The 21,358-nt window shown below is 39.2% G+C and overlaps 1 protein-coding gene across 1 annotated transcript in view; it reads right to left on the bottom strand.

Annotated features, from left to right (window-relative positions):
* The window catches only part of scamp5a (secretory carrier membrane protein 5a), a 54,907-nt gene that overhangs the window by 5,811 nt on the left and 27,738 nt on the right, over positions 1–21,358 (bottom strand). Inside the window, exons 5-7 of the mRNA XM_072553064.1 lie at positions 14,474–14,630; positions 12,547–12,648; positions 6,255–6,372 (exon numbers count right to left, since the gene is read on the bottom strand). Of these exons, the coding sequence (XP_072409165.1) occupies positions 6,255–6,372; positions 12,547–12,648; positions 14,474–14,630 (377 nt within the window). The remainder of the gene's footprint in view (positions 1–6,254; positions 6,373–12,546; positions 12,649–14,473; positions 14,631–21,358) is intronic.

Below are 21,358 nucleotides of genomic sequence, written 5' to 3'. Positions count from 1 at the left end.
TCATATTGCATCAGCTCAATAGTTGAGGAAGACATGCAAATGGCCATAGAACCCAGGGCTTCAATACTTTGTTACTCAAACACGGGCTGCAGCTGATCCACAGCACAGCGGTACTGATTTGGAGCAAACAAAATCAAAGACTGCTTTAAAAAGAAGTATCTTGGTAAGACCCTATCAGCAATACAATGGGAAGTAATGCCTTAGTGGTATGCCTAGTTGTTAGTCTTGAGACCCAGGTCTGAATCCCTGCCATGGCAGATGCTGGAATTTGAATTTAATAAAAATCTGGAACTAAGAGCCGAACGATGACCATATTGTTGGCTGTCAAAAGAAACCCATCAGGTTCACTAATGTCCTTTAAAGGGAAGAAAATCTACTGTTTATACCAGTTTGGCCTACATGTGACTCCAGACCCAAAGCAATGTGAAAGACTCTTAACTTCCCCTTGGGTTTTGGCCCAGTGAGGCCAACATCCAATGACTTTTACAAAATAGTGTGCAGAGGTTTGGTAGTCTTCTTTGAAAGTGGATAGAATTGTGCGATAAGCAGTTCTGTAAGATTCATTTTACTTATTCCTAGGAAGAATAATTTATGTTATGAAAGGCTAGGCGTATACCCAATGGAAGTTAGAAACAGGAGTGGCAATCTTGAGGTCTGAGGGGTTTTTCTCTCTCTCTCGACAGCAGCCCAATAGTCTGATAGGACAATGACGACTTCAATCTATGGAATTCTCTATCCCTGACAGCAAAGGAGGTTGGGACTTGGAGAATATTCAAGGCTAGGTTAGATAGATTTGACCTTCAAGGGAATTGGACAAACAGGAAAATGAGGGTGGAGATGAGATGAGAATTATATCAGTCATGATCTTGCTAGCAGTGAGAAAGGCTCAAAAGCAACAAAAATGGCTAATTCAAGCTCTCAAGATCCTTGAGGTGCTCCCATTTCTAAAATATAGAGCAAAGAATTAATAGTTTAAAAAACAGAATATTCAAGAGAAAATACCATAACACTTTCAGTAAGCGAAAGCATGAGATAAATAACTTGGGTTTTAATCAAAAAGAAATGAATAACTTTTAATTGAAATAGTAAAAGAATATAAAGGAATATCAGGAAGACAGATGTAGCAGCCAGAACTACTTAGTGCTAATATTTCTCAATTTGAAAAATGTGTTACAATAATAATGGTGCAGGTCAACATCTGGATAATTTTAATGCATGTTTATTCAGCTTTTCAGGGTGCCAACACATCTCTGGACCTGCCGACTGTGTAAGCGATAATGCAGTAGCTTGCAAATGCACAATTAAATATTTGCACTCTATTTAGCATTATGCAGAGCTGATTTCTTCCAAATACAGGTACACGCGACCAAAACCCAGTTCGTTATCTAAATTATTGCAATGCTTATTGAACACAATCTCATCAAATATTACAGATGATAATCTATTCAGCAAAATGCAAAAATATAGACACTAAACATTGAGGAAGGAAGGAAGGAATATAAACACTTAACAAATCATGACCAAAGAAACAGAGCTTGGTCATCACCATCTAAGCCTACTCAATTTATGCAATTCTCAGCCAAGTGCAAATACCCACAACACGGGTACACGTTGTAACCATCAGCCCCATTATTAAATAGGAATCTTAAGAAATTAAGTGGAACCAAACTGTTTAAATTCCATTTCTGAACGTGCACAAAGGTTAGGCCATAAAGTCAGAGAGCAAGTGGAATTTCTTCAGAGGGCAGTGAACCTTTGAAATTCTCTACCCAGAGGCTGTGGAACCAAAAATCAAACATGGCCAAGACAGAAATCACAACATTTCAGGATGCTATCAGGAAGTGTGCAGAGATTACAGAAAAGGCAAATAAAAAGCCATGATCTAGGATTGATGTGGAGCTGCCAGCATTGGACTGGGGTGGACAAAGTCAGAAGACACACGACACCAGGTTATAGCCCAACAGGTTTATTTAAGATCACAAACTTTTGGAACTTTGCTCCTTGGTTAGGTGAAATGACAAAGGAGCACGGCTCCAAAAGCTTGGGGTGACAAAAAAAAAACCCCGTTGGGCTATAACCTGACGTTATGTGACTTCTGACAAAGTATAGCACATGATTTGAAGGTGCCAGTGTTGGATGGGGGTATACAAATTTTTTTTTTTTTAAAATCACAACACCAGGTTATAGCCCATCAGGTTTATTTGGAAGCACTAGCTTTTGGAGCGCAGCTCCTTTGTCAGATGATTGTGATAGGAATTCGTTAGAATGACTGTGCTAATAGTACAAATAGAGTGAAGGCATGGTTGACTTATTATTTCGAGTGCTTACAAGGGTGGGACAGGGTTATGGGTTGGAGTAGATGAAGAGGATGTACGGAGAAGGACAACGATCATATCTGGACCATATTTAATCCAATAAATGAATCCTAGAATCATTCAACAACTCCAAAACAAGTTCTGTATTACACACTCCGTGATCAAACCAGGACATTAAGCTGAAGGCCATTCTCCTGAAAACTCGTCTTGAGTGTGAAACTGCTAAAAGTGAGTGCAACTAAACAAATTGAGACAGACAACACAACTGTGTTAAACCATCACATTAAAATCCTCAGCGATTGTAAAGGGTTATACTGTGTTGCAAACTTCAATCGTATTGGATAAATCAGCATCTCTAAAAGGATTAGCACAATAAACAAGGAACCATTTATATTAAAACAAACCCATGGCTCATTAACTGCTAGAAATTAGTGTTATAGTTCTTTTGTCAGAAAACTACAGACAGAACCCATAACATGCAGCTTTACATTATGTGGACTTTACATTGAAAATTAATTACAGGACATGGCATTTGTTTATACTGGCAATATATGCTAATCTTAATTGAATCCAAAAAGTGGCAGCTGAACTCATTAGGAGTGCTGCAGTGTACATTATTCTAATAATGTCATTAATCAAATACACACTGCACAGATTCAGAACGCAAAAAGTAAAAGGCCCCAACAAAATGAAGCAATTTTTTTTTCTTTTTTTTCTTGGTTCAAGTACAAAAGTTCATCACCCTCACCCTCTTATCAAAGTAGTTAATACATGCTGCTAAATGGATTTCTTTTTCCCTAGAATTTTTTTAAAAATTGAAATTAGGGTTCAGGTAGACTGCCATGCACTACACTCTCCCAAATATTAAATCAAAGAAATTGGAAACATCAATAAAAATCCCACATCTCTTGATGCCATCAACATTATGGGGGCCTTCTGCTTTACATCAGTGTATGCCATCAATAGCAAGTCTTCAATTCTAAGCTTTAATGTTCAAATGTGCAGTTTAATCTCAGATCAGGTTGACTCATGGATTTAATTAGCAGCTGTTTTCTATGATAAAGGGGTTCTGGTTTATTCCATTATAAATAACACTGATTCAATTAACTAACAAATCCAATTCCTAGGCTCCTGGAAGGTTTTTTTTAAATTCTCCAGAGAATATTTTGTCTTGGTGGGCGTGCAGATCACAGACTTCCAGATTAATGGGTTTTTCAGCATACATTTGATTCATTATCACAATCTCATGAATGAAACAGTGGAACTGCTGGACATATTGTTTGATTTGAAATAGAAATGAAAACATGCAGCATGCCAGGAGTGCACATTTTGAAGCCGAGAGAACAGAGGGAGAAATGCATTCAAAGACTGTTGAGAAAACTCAGGCTATGCATTAACCTACTGAACCTGTTCAAACAATACACTTGTTAAAAGTCAAAACTAACAGAATCCAACTGAAGGTGCTTATTAGGTTCATATATCCATTGCCTTCACTGGCAAATAAATGTATCAAGGAATTAACAGCTATATCTTAAAAATAATAAGGATTTCTTCAAATATCTCAAACAGCACATCAGTATAATATAACAATGCAATGCAAAATAATCTAGCAACTCCTAACCCACAAACCAGATTAACAGTTGGCAGTCTTGGAATGCATCTCTGGAAGAGGAAAATATAGAACATGATACCTTCTACTATTTGAGGTGAAAAGTGAGTATATAGAAACAGCAGTAAGACCATTGCAAAAAAAAAAAGAAGTGACAAACAAAAACTTTTAAATGAACAGAAATAATTAGCTTTTAATATATTTACCCCTTCCAAGTGTGAAAGTGCTTACGTATGCAGAAAGGGAGCTTTGGGTGCAGATGATTAACTATCAGTAGAAGTAAGTTGAATTAATATTCTCAGATACAGTCAATAATTTTGCAAGCTTGAGTGGTCATTTCAGTTTTATGCATTAATCCAGCTTTGTTACACTGTCACAGCCTCTAATTTTTCCAGATTTGGAGGAGCCAGTGTTCAACTGGGGTGTTCAAAGTTAAAAATGCCACAACACCTGGTTATAGTCCAACAGGTCTATCTGGAAGCACTAGCTTTCAGGAGTACTGCTCCTTCTGACAACCACCTGATGAAGGAGCAATGCTCCAAAAACTAGTGCTTCCAAATAAACCTGTTGACTATAACCTGGCGTTGTGTGATTTTTAACTCAGATTTTTCTAAGTCACTTCCTTGCTATTTAAACCAAATAGGAAAACAGACGCCACTCTTAAATCAAATCCACTTTTTTGCTATTATCTCATCATCAAAGCCATGAGCAAGGTAACCAGGTGTGTGAGGATCTTCAACCTTAATTTGGGCCATCTGCTGCTGAAATCCTCATACATTTTTTATCATCTCCTGAACAGCCTCCCATAAATCACCCACTTTTTCAGTTCGTTCAAACAAAATTTCTGTCCATATGCTATCCTGCATTAATGCCCAGTCACCCATCACTTCAGCCGTGCTAGCCTGTAGTGGCTTCTGTGCCCTCAACAAGTTCTCAAATCTTACAACTCTCACCCTGATGTTAAAATCCCTTCCTGGCCTCTTTTGTGTCTGCTTCTAACATTACCACAACCCAACAATCATTTATATAAATATCATGAATTAATTTTGGAAACCAACTTGCCTGCAGTGAAAAACATTGTCCTGTACAACATATTCTGTGCCCTCATCTTTCCCCAATGCACTTTTCTCTTTGAGCACCGTCTCTTATGTGCTGGACAGTCAGAAAAGTAACTCGGCACCACACAAATACAAAGGATTTGGATGACTCTGGACAAAAGGGAACTGTGCAATATGGGCAAGGCCCACAAAGAGAAAAATCAAAATACCGCCCTGGTCTGAACCAACTAGAACCAAACCATTATCAGGGTTTAGGGTTAGGGGTTAACCCTAATGCAAAAACCAGTGCAGATGTCCATCTTAGGGCAGAAGAGTAACTTAAGCATTTCATTTCTGCAGTCTATACTCAGACAGATGTTCCTATTGTTAATGCTTTTCTTTGCACAGGAGTAGGAGAAGAAGGAGAAAAAAAGTCACAAACAGACAGAGGGAGAGGCCTATCAATACCCAGCAAATGGATGGCAATAAAATTCAAATAGTAAATACTAATTATTGCCTGCACTATCGGATCGTGTCCAGTCAGCTGAAATTTTTATCTGATCTTCGCCAACTGGGACTGTGCAAGCCCAGCTGACCCAGGAGTCAGACTGCAGTCCCCCAACTGATTTGTTTCAAAGATTTCACAATTAGTTGGGTATGACAGGAAGTATTCATCAATAGCTGCAAGCTATTTCACGGGTATTCAAGGAACTTTCAACAAAACAGAAAAGAGTTGCTCAAAAAGTGCCACTTTTCCAATGAGATCCTCTAATATTTCCCCATGACAACCCCTTTTGAGATGCTGTTTTCACCTGCATATGGGTTTGGGACCTGTGCCCCCCCACCCTAACTTCCAGTCGATTCAGCTGTCTAAAGCTGACAATTCCATTGTCAGAAACAACTAGTCAGAGCTTTTGCAGAAATTTCAGCCATATGAATCTCGGATGCAGATGGATCCTTTGAAACAATATGAAGTGACTGTGCCTTCTTTTGGAGTTTATACTAAAATGCAAAATGTTGTTCCTCGTAAAGCAGCAACTGGAGATCTCCCTCAATTATTAAATACCATGGTGGCAAATCCTGAACATCAGTATTGAAAATTAAGTTGCAAGGTGGTACTGCCGAAAAATACTCCCAAATCATGGATAAATAAAAAGTGGCTTATAATTTCTGTGCTGTTCAAATGAATATTTTAAGCAACTTCATATTCCTTAAAACTTACTCCTTTGTCTGTGAATACATAGCTGAGCAGCAGCAGGTGCCCATGCTACAGCCCAATCAAATGAACTTTACCTTAGTTAGAGCAACGAAAGACAGCACAGCCACTGCCGTGAACATCACAGTTGGGAAGAGCATCACAACCGCTGAGCCTGCATTTGTTCCAAAGAAGGAAATCGTAGCTATCCAGCCACTGTCAAGGAGGGGAGGGAAAAAAAAGTGATACATACATTAGGCTCATCCACCAAGTACTATTAATCTTGTTTCAAGAATGCTGGAGTAACCTGAACAGCAGCACATATTAAATCAATGCCAATATTACATACCTTTTACACAATACCTTTATAACTGGGATCACAATGTAAATTTATTGATTTGAGAGGCATTTTGTACCCCATGTACAGTACACAGCGTTACAAAAACACTTTTTTGCTTCAGATGTCTGCCACAATTCCTGCAACCATTCTTAAAAACAAATTCTATTGACTTCCCAACATCTTCCATAACAAGTTATTTTACAACTTTTAGGAGTGGATTATTTGCAACTGCTAAAACTACACGGTTGGACGGAGAGCATGTTTTACTTGGTAAAATTATCAAGGGCTATGAAATTGTGCAGAAGATGGATGAATTTGGCAGAGACAGTGGCAAAACTGCCAAAACTATTAGCATTGTTAATTGTAGACAGTGTGAATAGAATTGTACAATTTACAAAAACTTGGATTACTTACAATTTCAAAAAAAATCACTGCATAATTTGGGGGAAGAGGAGGCAGGAGTATATCAGGAATGTGAACACGAGATTCATGCTGCCTGCTTTATGAAATCTGCTACAACTTCAGGGGTTTCATGTCAGGAGGCATACTGGGGAGTCATAGTTGGAGATGTACAGCATGGAAACAGGCCTTTCGGTCCAACCTGTTCATGCTTACCAGATATCCTAAATTAAACTAGTCCCATTTGACAGCACTTGGTTCATATCCCTCTAAGCCTTTCCTATTCATACACCCACCCAGATGTCTTTTACCAGCGTCCACCACTTCCTCAGGCAGTACATTCCATACATGCACAACCCTCTGAAAAAGATGCCTCTTAGGTCCCTTTTAAATCTTCCCCTTTTCATCTTAAACCTATTCCCTCCAGTTTTGGACTCCCTGACCGTGGGGCGAAGACTTTGACTATTCACCCTATACATGCCCCTCATGACTTTATAAACATCTAGTCACCCTACAGGGAAAATTGCCTCAGCCTATTCAGCCCAAAGGTCAAACCCTACAGTGCTGGCAACATAGTTGTAAATCTTTTCTGAACTGTTTCAAGTTTCCTGAAGCAGGGATACCTCATTTTAATTGCATTTGACATTCATAGGAATGACACTGGATGACCTATTTTCCCCATCATGAAACTAATGTATGATCAGATGATCTGTTCATTCTTAGTATTTATAATTACCCATGTGGCAAATAGGCACACAGATTTACAGTCTCACATGACAAATTTCCATCAGAAAATTTGGGTTTTACCTCTCCGAAGAGATCACGCACTACACCTAAGCAGGTATGAGCCATTTTTACTTCCTTGCATTACAGATGAGTGAGGCACAATAGCAGTACTGGTGACCCGATGACACTAAATTCCAGACTCCTTCCATATCAGGAAACCAAGCCTTCCATGGAAAACAATGTCAGGATAGAACAGGAACATGCGTTGGCATTCAAAACATTCACTTGATTAAATCATTCCCATTCGCAGAGTACGATGCAGATTGTTTATTCATTCGTGTGCTTTATCTGAAGGCAGATCCTTGGTGCATTGTCTGATGTTTCATCCAGAGACATTTTCATGTCTACCTCAGTTGGAAGTGGAATTGTACTTGCTGTGTAAACATGATCCTGAACCATATGCTAACCCCCTAGCCAACAGAACCAACATACTCCAAATGGTGCAGTTATTGGAAAATAAATTACTGTGCACATGAGCACATTAACAATCAAAAATTGTACTTCTACAAAAATGTTGAATATAGATTAGCATTTAATATACATTTGCAAAACTTCCTAGTTAGTGGAAAACAAGGTTTGCAGCTAGCAATTTTCCTACAAAATGGGATGTTTTCCAATAATTTACACAATGACCCACTCTTTAGTCAGAAATCGACTCGCTTTCCACTCCATTCCTTATGAAGCAGGGTGGTCAATACTTCATTTACAGCAATCTCTGAGCAAAACACATGGGACTTGTGGTTTAGTAAATGAAATTTCCATTGAATCCGTCACACACTATTTGTATTTGCTCATCGCTAAGCCCAGTCCCAAAAAAAAAGTTAAAATTCTGATCGGATTCATTCCTCTTCTACTGCCAGGAGGCTTTCAAATGATATTTGACACTTATGCACTGTGACAGTGTTTACATTTATTCACCTTAAGAATTCATTAAAATGCTGTTGACAGAATAGATTGGAGGTATCAAACATCCACAGACTAGTGTACACATAGATACTCATAGAACCAAAGGAAAACAGAACAGAAGAATTGAGATTAGACTAGAATCCCTACAGTGTGGAAACAGGCCCTTTGGCCCAACAAGTCCACAACGACCCTCCAAAGAGTAACCCACCCAGACCCATTTCCTTCTGACGAATGCTCCTAATACTATGGGCAATTTAGCGCGGCCGATTCACCTATCCTGCACATCTTTGGACTGTGGGAGGAAACCGGAGCACTGGAAGAAACCCACGCAGACACAGGGAGAATGTGCAAACACCATACGTAAAATTACCAAAGGCTGGAATCAAACCAGAGTCCCTGGTACTGTGAGGCAGCAGTGTTAACCACTGAGCCACCATGTTGCCCCCAAAGTGGACAAAGCTTGATCGATAGTAGATCACACACAAATCTATTTCTCAGAAGTGGAGAAAAACATTACAGTGGTTTGGGGTGGGGGGGGGGGCACTCAATAAAACATGGGCTTTCTATACATATTTATCATTCTTAATGCCAAAAAACTTGCACAAAAGTGGGCAATCAGAAGAAATTAATATGAAATATTGGACAGATTGAAGTTGAGAATGATGCTCTTTTAGCAGCTGGCATCTTTAATTTGTTTAGACCTGCTGCAGCCAATTTTCAGCATTTAATTACAGCACCTTTTATTACTTTGGGGCTAAACTTGCAATGAACTCAATACAATATAAACAGCTGGATGGTTGATTCTTCAATGTTTTGCAACGAGCAACATTGGTGTTTAAATTTAATGCGCTGGATAAATCCCTAATCAACAGTCCAACACCAAATCAATATCTAATACTGTGCTCTAAAAACCCCTGCAGCTCTCTGAACAGACCATCTGAAATGACAAATCCACCATAAAGTAGCAAGCAAAATACTGCAGACAGAAACATCATCCTAAATCATCCACTCATTTCAACAAATTTATCAAGGGAACGTACAATCAGAACATTAGATGGTGACATTTTGTTCATTATGATTATTCAGCTGTTCAACACTAATTTTTCCCTTTAACAGATCCTAACAGTACTTATTCTGAAGGAAATGGGAAATAAATACCATTCCAAGATTTACATTGCAATGTTCATTCCTGCACAGTTAACTGATTAGTCCGAAACTATACTGATTAAGTGTCTAGAATATAAACTACAACTGTCACATTAATATATAACTACTAAATTCTATTATATTTAAAAAATGAGTTAGATTCCACTTATGAATTATGATGTTTTGAGAGTCATTTTGATATAAATTAAACTTACTGAAGCCTACAGACTATTTAATTCATTCAGAAGGTATAAATCAAACCAGTTGAATTAACTTGCAGCAAATTTATATTATTAAAATTTTTTCAGACAAGTTTCAATACAGTATAGTTATTATTAGATTCAGGATATGAAACCTAGAGTCTACTTTTCTTAAAAATGGGCTGAAAAAGTTAAAGGAAACTTAAATGTTAAAATGATCATGAATCACAAAAAGGTAGCAAGCAGGTACAGCAAGCAATTAGGAAGACCAAACAGAATGCGGGTCTTGATTGCAAGGGGAATAGAGTATAAGACGAAGGAAGTCTGGCTACAACAACGCAGGACACCAGTGTGTACTGTGCAGTTTTGGTCTCCTTACTTAAACAGGAATATACTTGCATCAGAGGCAATTCAGCAGTGTAATCCTGGAAAGAAGTAATTAGCCTATGTGGAAATGTTGAGCCAGTACCCACTGAAATTTAGAAGAATGAGAGATGATCTTATTAAAATAAATATCGACGGTTGGCTGGGTAGACGTTGGTGTATGTAGGTGTGCGGGAGAGAGAGAAACCTGGAACTAAGCAGAAATTACAAACATAGCAATGTCCTTGCAATGTTCTCTCCAAGATGTGCTAGCGCTCTAAGGTTCTGCACATGTCAATTGACGATCTAACAAATTCACCCAGTCATGGAAGTCACTCTGGAACTCTGTGGTTCAAGCACTGAAAAGAAAAATTAGAAGGAGCATTGTCTCTTAGTCAAGATGAAGGCAGGTAGGAATTTCTTCCAGGGGTGGGGTTTGAGTCTTCAGATAAACAACTCCAGAGAACAGTGGCAACTGGGTAAATGGTATATAATCAAAAGGTTGGCCTAGATTTTTTTTAATCAATAAGAGAATCAGAAGTTATGTGGGGCAAGTAGGTTCAGGCAGCTTAAATGGCTTACTCGAGCATTATTTACCATAATTTTGTTTAGTCAATTGCTTTGCATCCTGTCTTTAGACCAAATCCAGTTTACCACAGCATGATGAAAACAGCCATCAATAGACAAGTGCTTCAAATTCCATGAAGAGGAGAACCCTTAAAGATGAAATTTTGCAGATCAAAGTCTGGACACACTAAATGTTCTCCAAGTGGCATGCTTTCTTTCTCACTTTTGTCTAATCATAATAATAAATATGAAGCAGTGCCATCAACATACAGGATTGATCTTTGGTCTTAGGGAAGTGTTTGCCATGACAGCAAAACAGCCAAAAATCACAAACGTCACACCCAGAAGACTAATTGTTAATCTGGGCACCAGAGTCTTCATGAAATTTGTTTAAACTGAATGGACAGTTCATGCTCATAAATGTCAAATTTTCTTGTTCACGATAGAAACAATATCATGAACATTTGTTGGTAACAGCTTTGTTGTATTAATATTTTTAGTCAAAATTTCTAAATGAGAGAACAGGGTTGACTTAACAGCAGCTCCACAACTTGCACTATCAACAATTTTGGTTATAAAAAATCAGAAGGGAGAGATGGATGGAAATGGGATTTACCCAAGGTATGCAGAGGGGACTTTTGAATCACAGTCAACTTTGTACCTTATTGATTAAACAGCTGTTGCTTATGATCAGTGGAAAGGAGATGGAGATCACCATAGCAACCTGAAACATCCTTTGCAAGAAAAAAAAATGCTTCAAATAGAGTAAATTCTTACCATGTGAACAATCAAGAAATTTAAAACCTAGTCATTAACACTATAATTAATAATCCATGAACTAGTTCTATTCTAACAAGCCATCATCTTTGGTTTCATAATGAGAAGTCATACTGGACCATTGATGAACATGACGTATGCGAATAGAGATAGATGAGGAAGTACGGGAGGTAGCTTGGTGGGGCATATACACTGGCATGAACCATTTGGGCTGAAATGGCCTGTTTCTGTGCTACACATTCTATGGAAAGTATTGAATATCCAAAAGTAATTCACAAACAAGGTCAAGTACACATACAAGTAAGGTACACGGCTGGAGAGGTGAGCATGTGTGTGGTTTATAAAACAAAACACTAGTTTTAAAAGATACTTTTGAAGTTTGAGGAATTTGGAGAATTCTAGAACAGGGGAGGAAAAGAACATTCACAGGAAATAAGGGTTGCTTATTCAGAGATACCCCACCACCACCACCACTCTATAACATTCAGTAATAAGGTAAAAACAATGACTGCAGATGTTGAAAACCAAATACTGGATTAGTGGTGCTGGAAGAGCACAGCAGTTCAGGCAGCATCCAACGAGCAGTGAAATCGACGTTTCGGGCAAAAGCTTTCCTGATGAAGGGCTTTTGCCCGAAACGTCGATTTCGCTGCTCGTTGGATGCTGCCTGAACTGCTGTGCTCTTCCAGCACCACTAATCCAACATTCAGTAATAGCCAACTAAGATTGAAACTTCACAGCTCACTCACAACTGGGTTATCCAGTTGCTTAATTCTAACTGGATCCCTTTGATAAACCTGTTTTAGATGAGACACAGATTAAAGTGAGAGATAACAAATGCCAGCAATATTCAAGCCTTAATTACTCCATATACTATAGCTAGTGCAAAAAGAAATTGATTCTTACCAGACTCCCCAGCCAGGGATTCCCACTGCTTGAATAATGCTGATTACCAGCTGGGCCATGAACGTGAAGAAGAATGCCATAAAATTGAATGAACTATCTGACCTAGGGGTGCAAGCATAGTACATAATACATTTTCAAGAGCTTTTTTCAAAGTGGCCTCTTCATGTCTAGGTACACAATGGTCTCCAAAGATAAAAGATTTGGATCAAAAAGGGCCAATTTCGTGTTCATTTGAAACACTAGCTTAAAAAGTGAAAACTAAATTCAAAATCTCCAAATAGCTGCAGCAATTAAGAATGGTCAGAAAGCAGAGAAAGAATATCTCAAAAAAAAACTGCACATAAACTTAATTATTAAAATCAAGGCTGCCTTGCACAATGAAACCGAATAGTACCTTAGCAATTAAAAAAAATTGAAACAAAAAGGGATGTTAATTAATAAGGATATGAATGAATGGCATACATTGTAAATAAAAAGGTTAGTTGTGCTGGCAAAGATTTTTACACACAAAATTAGTATCCTACACAGCCTGAAAGTCTTACATATACACGTTTCATTTGCATTCTCCATAGGGTACTCTGTAACAAAACACATTAAATAAAATACCTGGGAAGAGGGAAGATTTATTTAACGGTTAGCAAAAAAAAAAGGCAAACAGTGCTTATGACAGGTTTCAATTAAAATTAATATAATGAAATCAAAGCCAACACCAGTAACTTCACTGGGTTGGGCGAGGTAATTATTTGTAGCTTGACTGTTGTTAGGAGGAAGGGTGGAGAGAAGAAAGAAAGAATGAACAATAGAGAGGATCAGTCGCACCCAGCAGAACCGATGAGGATTACAGACAAACTGCTCGAGTCAGTGTCACAGAGGAAGTGCGGCAGCATGAATAGAAAATAAGCAAAGAAAATTTTGCTTGCAAAGACCCACTAAACAGACTAAAATTGGTTTGGGACTTTGATGCTTTGTCCTATTGATTCCATTTGTTTCATATGCTAAGAGCCTGCATTCAGATGGTATTTTGGCACAGGAACCAGTGCACTACCGACAACAATTCTGGCATCTTGAACATAATTTCAGGCAAAGGAGTAATCCCACTGCATGACCCTAGATCAGAAAAACTGGATTCAATTAATATGGATTGTGTCCCCTCAGCCAAATAAAAACAGAAATAGAAAGCACACAGCAATAGAATTAGACATGAATCAGAAGTCCCACTGACATGGAGGTTTCAATAATCAGCACAGAAACTTACACTGAAATGTAATTTAGTCAGCCCAGCACTATAGTAATTTTTCACTCGCTGTATTCGCTTTATGTGGGTAGCTTTCAAAATGCTATTAGAAATCCTCAAGTCTCTTTCTCCTCCTCCCAAATGAAATTCTACTGCTTGCACTCGAGTGGATGTCTGCACTGCTAAGTATAATCTGATGCATGATGTATGGAGTCACCAGCGTACTGGGTCTCTTCATCTGCAGATCTGTATCATCTCAGCATGCTGCATGCAATCATCAGAAATTTTGGTGTTGCTAACACTGGTGGTTGTACAGAGAAATCTATTAAGTGGCACCAGATGTATTTCTTTACTGCCCCCCGCCCCCCCCCCAACCCCATTAAACTGAGAACTGTAGCTTTTCTTTCCCCTTCCTAACATCGACAAATATTGATTCATTTTCCTTGAGATATTAGTCTGTCATTACTTTTGCAGAGGGTTGTAAGAATGTGAAGTGTCTCAAAAGTAAAATGTTCCAAATGTCTTTTTGTTTTCTAAGAAACCAGTAAATCAGTGGAAAGAGTTGTCCCCAATTTATCTCATCAAGCACCCCTCTACGAAATCTGGACAGTGTTTTCAACAAAAAAGTGTCCTAATGTTCTCATCCATGTGAGTGGGGCTGAGGAAAAATGAGCGACAGCTCAGAGTACTTACTTGAAGGCTTTGTAGATTGGTCTAAACCAGCAAACATAAGAGCATGGTGTGAACAGAATCAGCCAGAGAAAGGCCAGTCCAAAGTTGACAGCTCCACCTCCTCCAATCAACCAAGCTAGACAGCCAATCAGATTCACTGCAAGTGTGATGCTGTTCACTGCAACAAAGTATCAATAGCACACAACAGCCAATGATCATTCACATTGCAGGCAACTAACATGGAGGTCAGCATTTCCACAGGTAAGGCAATGAGCCAATTAGCAAAGCGGTGATATAAGCCAATGCCCAGCAAGGTGTTATGCTGGAGAACTTGTTTAATAAAATTATACATGGCACAACTGTTCTGACATCAGCAATGGGAGCAGGCAATCTACCTTTAGGTCAACTCAATACTTATTCTCCTTTTACTATATTCCATAAACTGTACAGAAGTCACATTCTGAGCATACTTATGAAAACTTCATAAGTTACCTGCCATTTAGATATGATAAAGCCCTAGGATGTCCAATACTACACTGGCCAATATTAACCTGAAGCTACTCATTTTTGATCGTCCCAACCTTTCCATAAAACACATCATTCAGAATTTATGGAGATGTCAGTTGGTTATGCATAAAAGGCATCCATCATTTGAAGAATAATCATAATTTCAAAATACATTTGGAATATTGAAAGCAGTTCTAGACCCTGTATCTTAAGGATGGATGTGCTGGCATTGGAGGGGATCCAGAGACGTTTACAAGAATGATCCTGGAGATGAAGAGTTTGTCATGAGGACTGGTTAAGGACTGGGTCTGCATTCAGTGGTTTTTAGAAGTGGTTGGGGTATCTGATTGAAACCTACAGATACGGCCAGGCCTGGGGTCAAGAAACATAACCAGCTGTAACCAAAATAGTGAAGAATACTCGATAGGCCTAATTCTGTGCCTATGTCTTGTGGCCAGATGAATTTAAAAGCCAAGTTCAATGATTGTTCAACACATGTGACGCTTTATCATGTGACGTAGTTAAACGCAGACTGTAGCATCCAATAGATGGGTGATGCTGCTCAACATAAATTACAATCTGGTCTAGAACTCTCAGGTAATATATAGGTGCAATGACACAAATTCTTCCTACGCTGATGCACTGCAGAGAAAGTAGCACTGATCTCAGCAATCTCTTGATTTGCTATTTCACTACTGCAATAGAAAAGTACAGGCCGACTAAATTAGATCATCCCATAATTTCTTGGTGCACTGCAAAATGCAATTCTTCAAAGTCTTAGAAGCAACATGTCCACAGTAACAGTGCTCTAAAGCTGTAGACACTTCCTTGTACTGCACTTGAATGGAATTATATATGGCTCGATTGTTCTGTGGTATTTATGATGGATACATGCTAATGCACAAGAGTTAGGAGGCTAGTGCGTAGAAAATATTTGCCTAAGAACTCAGTCACCAAAAAACCACTACATTGTACTCGGCATTTCCGAGCCCGTTGGGCAAAGGAGTGGGGAAAGTTTTGAATAACCATTCTTTTGATAGATGGAAAAATAACTCACTGCTTCTCTCACCATGGATGCTACTTGAGCTGCTGGGCATTTGCAGTATTTATTTCAGATTTCCAGCATACACGCAGTATTGCGCTTTCGTCTTTATACAAAATGAGAGTTTGGTTGGTTTTGGTTTTTTTCCATTCAGGAACCCACCAGTTGTTCTGTCCATTTTGCTCCCATTACATAGCTGTAATAGCTTTTTTTAAAATATCCCAGGGCTAATCATAGCCCTGCTAAGGAACAATACATTAAGATTTCACTACTTAGATAAAATAATACAGTTAGATATGTTAACACCTGATTAATCTAACCATACATCTGTGGAGAAGCTGGGGATATAGATCAATCTTCAGATAAGGTCCCAGAAAAAGCAGTCTTTTAAGGAGACAAAAGCAAAAATGAACCGCTACAACAAAGTCTTGGATACAGCAGCAAGGGTCAGTCTTGTCTTTTCAAGACTTGAGCCCACCTTCAGCTATTTGGCTTCTTCAAACTGGAAGCGATATATCACAAAAACAGAACGTGGAGCATCATAATGATGCAGCAGCTACCTTTCATCAGTACAACACAAAAACAAAGCAATTTTTAAAGAGATAATTTGCCTTTATCTCACTGCCTGCTAGAGGGCTTCACAAGGGCATCTGATTCACATCAGGAGTATGTTATACAAGTTTACCCCATGACATCCTTTGCTATTTCTTGATCAATTGACAAGGAATCCGGAGTAACATGTGGGAACAGCAGCCAACATTTTTTCCTAAAAAAAATAAGTTTCTTTCTTCACCAATATTAATTCCAACAAGGCTGCACCATCAAAGGCTTGCCTTAGAGCTAACTAATCTCACCATGTATAATGGCTTAAGTGATTCACACATCAGTAGATTTTCCAGTTTTCAAGCACATCAAAAAGGCCACTATTAAAACCATTAAGCCATGGCTTTGTTTGACCATCACTTTAATTCAGACACGCTAGAAGTTCACTATATATTCAATTCAAATTTGCAACACTCTGCCCAATTGATTTCCCCTTGGGCACACGGTCATGAAGCAAGGAGGAACTGAGACCCGTTTATGCTTCAAGAAAACAGCTGGGTTTCAAGCTGCTCATCCTTCATGGGTGTTAAGACTATCGTCATAGCAAGGACAGTGAGAAACAGAATAAAGAAAACAGGTTGTTAGGATGCAAGAGATCCAAGGCAACATCAGGGTGCACAGATAACAGAAGCAAAGATCAATTACATAGCTCTCAATTAACTTAGGCTACCAAGTTCAGAGGCATGCCTGCACAGTACACAATGTGCACTTATATTAGGAATTTACATCAATGTTTAGCAATGCAGGATTCTTGCACATACAAATTGAGAGATTAGGGTCTATTTATTGTGACAATCTATTCCACCATGAGCTTAGAGGGGAAACTTATCATCTTTCTCTAAACTATTGATTTTCAACAACGGGGGAATTTCCCTGTAAAAACCAACACATTTCAGCAATTACTCATCTGGAAGAAAAAGGATGGCTCTGCAAAGGCTTTCATGAAAAGAAAGCGAACTTGTTACCATATTAGAACAGGAACAATAGGCTCATAGGCAAAGGGGAAAAAACAGAAGAGCAGAGCTTGTGCTCATAAGGAACATATCTCACTAAAGGTGGTCTGAAACCTGGTCAGAGAAGCAGAAAGTCATTTCAGACCAGAAGGAGGGAGGTCGCACAGCCCATTACACTTACTACCAGCTCTCAAAGAAACCTACATAGTTCGCAATCTCCAGCGCAAGTTTGTTTTTCAATCGAAAACCTCGATTCTGATGTGCAGGGGCTGAACGGTTTTATCTGATAAATAGAGAATGTCACTACAAGAATATAGTGAGAGTCTTGAAGAATTGTTTTTGAACACTTTTAGAATAGGGAAGTCCTCCTTAAAAGGTGAGAAAGTAAAAATGTAGAATAGGATTTGAGAAGCAGATTAACATTTTACAGAATTTGTTTTGCCTTCAACTCAAATACAGCATACCTTATTCTTCTCTCCCGGTTCCCAATAACCCTCTCCTCCTTTGACTTCCAGCTTTATTCAGGTTGCGCGAGGCTGCCACAGTGCTGCTTGAGCACCTTCATGTCAGCAACCAGTTTAAGTATTTGGCAGGTGGGTTTGCAGCTGGATGCCTTTCCTATCACTAACCCTCTCCATTTATTCAGATTTGGAGATGCCGGTATTGGACAGGGGTGTAAAAAGTTAAAAATCACAACACCAGGTTATAGTCCAACAGGTTTAATTGGAAGCACACGAGCTTTCGGAGCAACGCTCCTTCATCAGAGGAGTGTCACCTGACGAAGGAGCGTCGCTCCGAAAGCTAGTGTGCTTCCAATTAAACCTGTTGGACTATAACCTGGTGTTGTGAGATTTTTAACATTTATTCAGATTGCAGGCAAGGGTACAGACACATGCCAACTTGCTTGCACCAGGGGCTGGTTTCAACCAGAAGCATTTATAGTCTTGAAATTTGGTTTGAACCAGAGTATCTTCCATGTCAGGAGGAAGAGATCCACTGAGTCACTCCAGCATTCCCTATCCTAACAGCTTTCTTTATAGAGCTGAATGGGTGATCTACAAAAATCTCATTCCTGTCTGGCGAAGACCGCAAAAGAAAACAAGAGCAAAAACATGGTTCAGGAGGGAAGTTAGAGAAAGGGTATTAGATGCAAAGAGGGATACAAATCGGCAAGAAAAAACCCAACAGACCAGAGGGTTTGTAACAGTTTTATACATCAAAAGGAGCATCACGGGATTGAGTAGAAGGGGCGGGGGGGGGGGGGGGGGGGAGGGAAGTAAAATATGACCGCGAGGTTATAGGAAGCATAAGAATTGGAGTGTAAAAGTTACTATCTATATGCAAAGAGAAGAAGATTGGTGAAAACTCATGTAGGTCCCTTACAGTCAGAATGGGGATCAAAGAAAATGGCTGAACTAAACTCATACTTTAAATATCTAACAAAGGACACAAACAACATGTTAGAAATGATAGGGCACACAGACTTTAGTGAGAGGGAGCAACTGGAGCAAATCTGTATTAGTAGAGAAACTGATGGGATTGAAGACTAATAAGGCCAGATAATCTAAATCCCAGAGTACTTAAGGACTTGGTTGTAGAAACAGTTGTATGCATTGGTCATCAACTTCAACGATTCTTTCGACTGTGGAATTGGACTGGAAGGGAGGTACTGTAACCCCATTATTTAACAAGTGTGAGATATAAAGAGAAAAAAAAAGATACTTCTGGACCAGAAGTCTGTCGTCAGGAGGGAGGATGCCATAGTTAATTATCAAGGATTTTATTGCAGAGCACTTGGAAAACAGTGGTAGAATCAGACAGACAGTCAGCATGGATTTACAAAAAGAGGGGAATAATGCTTGACAAATCTACTGGAATTCATCGAGTATGCAACTAGTACTGTTGATTGGTGAAACCAGTGGATATGGTTTATTTGATCTTTCAGAAGGTATTTGGCCAAGTCCCACATAAGAAATTAAAGCACTTGGGATTAGGGCTAGTGTATTTAAATGATAGCAAAATTAAAGGCAGGAAACAGTAGGAATAAATGGGTGACCTTCTGAATGGCAAGTGTGATGAAAGGTGACCAGCCATTCACAATATATGTTAATGATTTAGATGAGGGAACTAGATGTGATCTCTTAAACTTTGAGATAAGAGGTGGGAGGAAAGGTGACTTGTGAGGAGGATGCAGAGATGTTGCAATGTCATTTAGACAGCTGAGCGAGTGGGCATATGTGGATAATGCCACATTATCCACATATACGATGTGCATTTAGTGTGCATAAATGAGAGGATATACACTTTGGTACCAAAAATAGAAAGACAGATTATTTGAATGGCTGTAATTTAAAAGAGGGGAATATTCAAAGAGACCTGGGTGTCCTTATATGCAGCAGTCACTGAAAGTAAGCACGCAAGTGCGGTAGGCAGTAAAGACAGCAAACTGTGTGTAAGCCTTCACAGCAAAAGGATTCAAGTTCAAAGGTGTATTATTGCAATTACACAAGTATTGGGGAGGCCACATCTATTTCGGTCTCCTTATCAGAGGAGGAAGGATGTGCTTGCTATGGGGAAGTGCAGCAAAGGTTTACCAGACTGATTCCTGGGGTGGTAGGACCCAATGCTAAGACTGGCTAGGTTAGGATTGTGTGGTGCTGGAAAAGCACAGCAGGTCAGGCAGCATCACACTCTCGACGCTAATCTTCAGCATCTGCAGTCCTCACTTTCGCAGAGTTATGATTGTATTCACTGGTGTTTAGAAAGGTGAAGGGAATCTCAAACCTATACGATTCTAACAGGACTAGACAGGTTAGATACAAGACTGATGTTTTGGATAGTGAGGGGAATGTCAGAACTATGGGTAATAGTTTAAGTATAAGGGTTTGCGATGGTACGTAATTTCCTCACCCAGTGTGGCGGGCCTGTGCAATCCGTTGCCACGGAAGGCGGTTGAGGCCACAACGGACAGGCGTCCTGGGGTACGGTGGGGTGGGGGGTGGACGGACGGACGGACGGACGGACGAATGAATGACAGGGGGTCAGATGGGATTAGAATTGGAGTTCAACAATCATATTGGTTGGCAGAGCTGGCTTGAGGGACCAAATGACCTATTCCTACTCCCATCTTCTATGTTTCCATGTTAAATTCTCCTTTTGTTCTTATGATGGTGCCTATGATCAACTTAGCAAATCTGAATTAGGAGCAAAAGGAGGTCATTCAATAAGATCATTGCTGATTTCCTATTTAACAAGTATACATCTACAGCCACCTTTAAAATATTCAATGACCCTCAACTTCACCACCTTGAACTAGTGTTCCAAAATCACAAAAAAAACTTCCCACCTCTGCCCTAAGACGATCATCCTTCCTAGCTCTGGACTGACCCACAAGAATAAACATCTTGTCCACGTCCATCTGGTCAAAGTCAAAGAGCTTGTATACTTCAAATCATTGAATTCTAAAACATCAGCAGAAACATGTCTCAATCTGAACAATATTTTAATCATAAGACAGTTCATCCATTCCTGGTATCAATCACACCTCCTCTGAATCACCACCTTTACATCCTGCCTTGAACAAAACTGCACACAGATCGAGATCCCCTTTTCAACTGAAGCATAAAATCCTTTCTAAATTATTTCTAAAATATTTCATCCCTGTACTTCATTAGCACTTAATTCTCAACATCTTGAGCAAACATCCAAATAACCTTGTTAAAACTTTAGCTCAAATTTCCAACGGCTCTTTGGAACTCTTGGGTTCGACCCAGTTTGAAAGTGTCAGCACTCAACTTGAAG

The sequence above is a fragment of the Chiloscyllium punctatum genome, chromosome 33 (assembly GCF_047496795.1).
Source record: "Chiloscyllium punctatum isolate Juve2018m chromosome 33, sChiPun1.3, whole genome shotgun sequence".
Classification (NCBI taxonomy): Eukaryota; Metazoa; Chordata; class Chondrichthyes; order Orectolobiformes; family Hemiscylliidae; genus Chiloscyllium; species Chiloscyllium punctatum.
The sequence above is the reverse complement of the archived record's forward strand: the minus strand, read 5'-3'. Positions and strand labels throughout refer to the sequence as shown.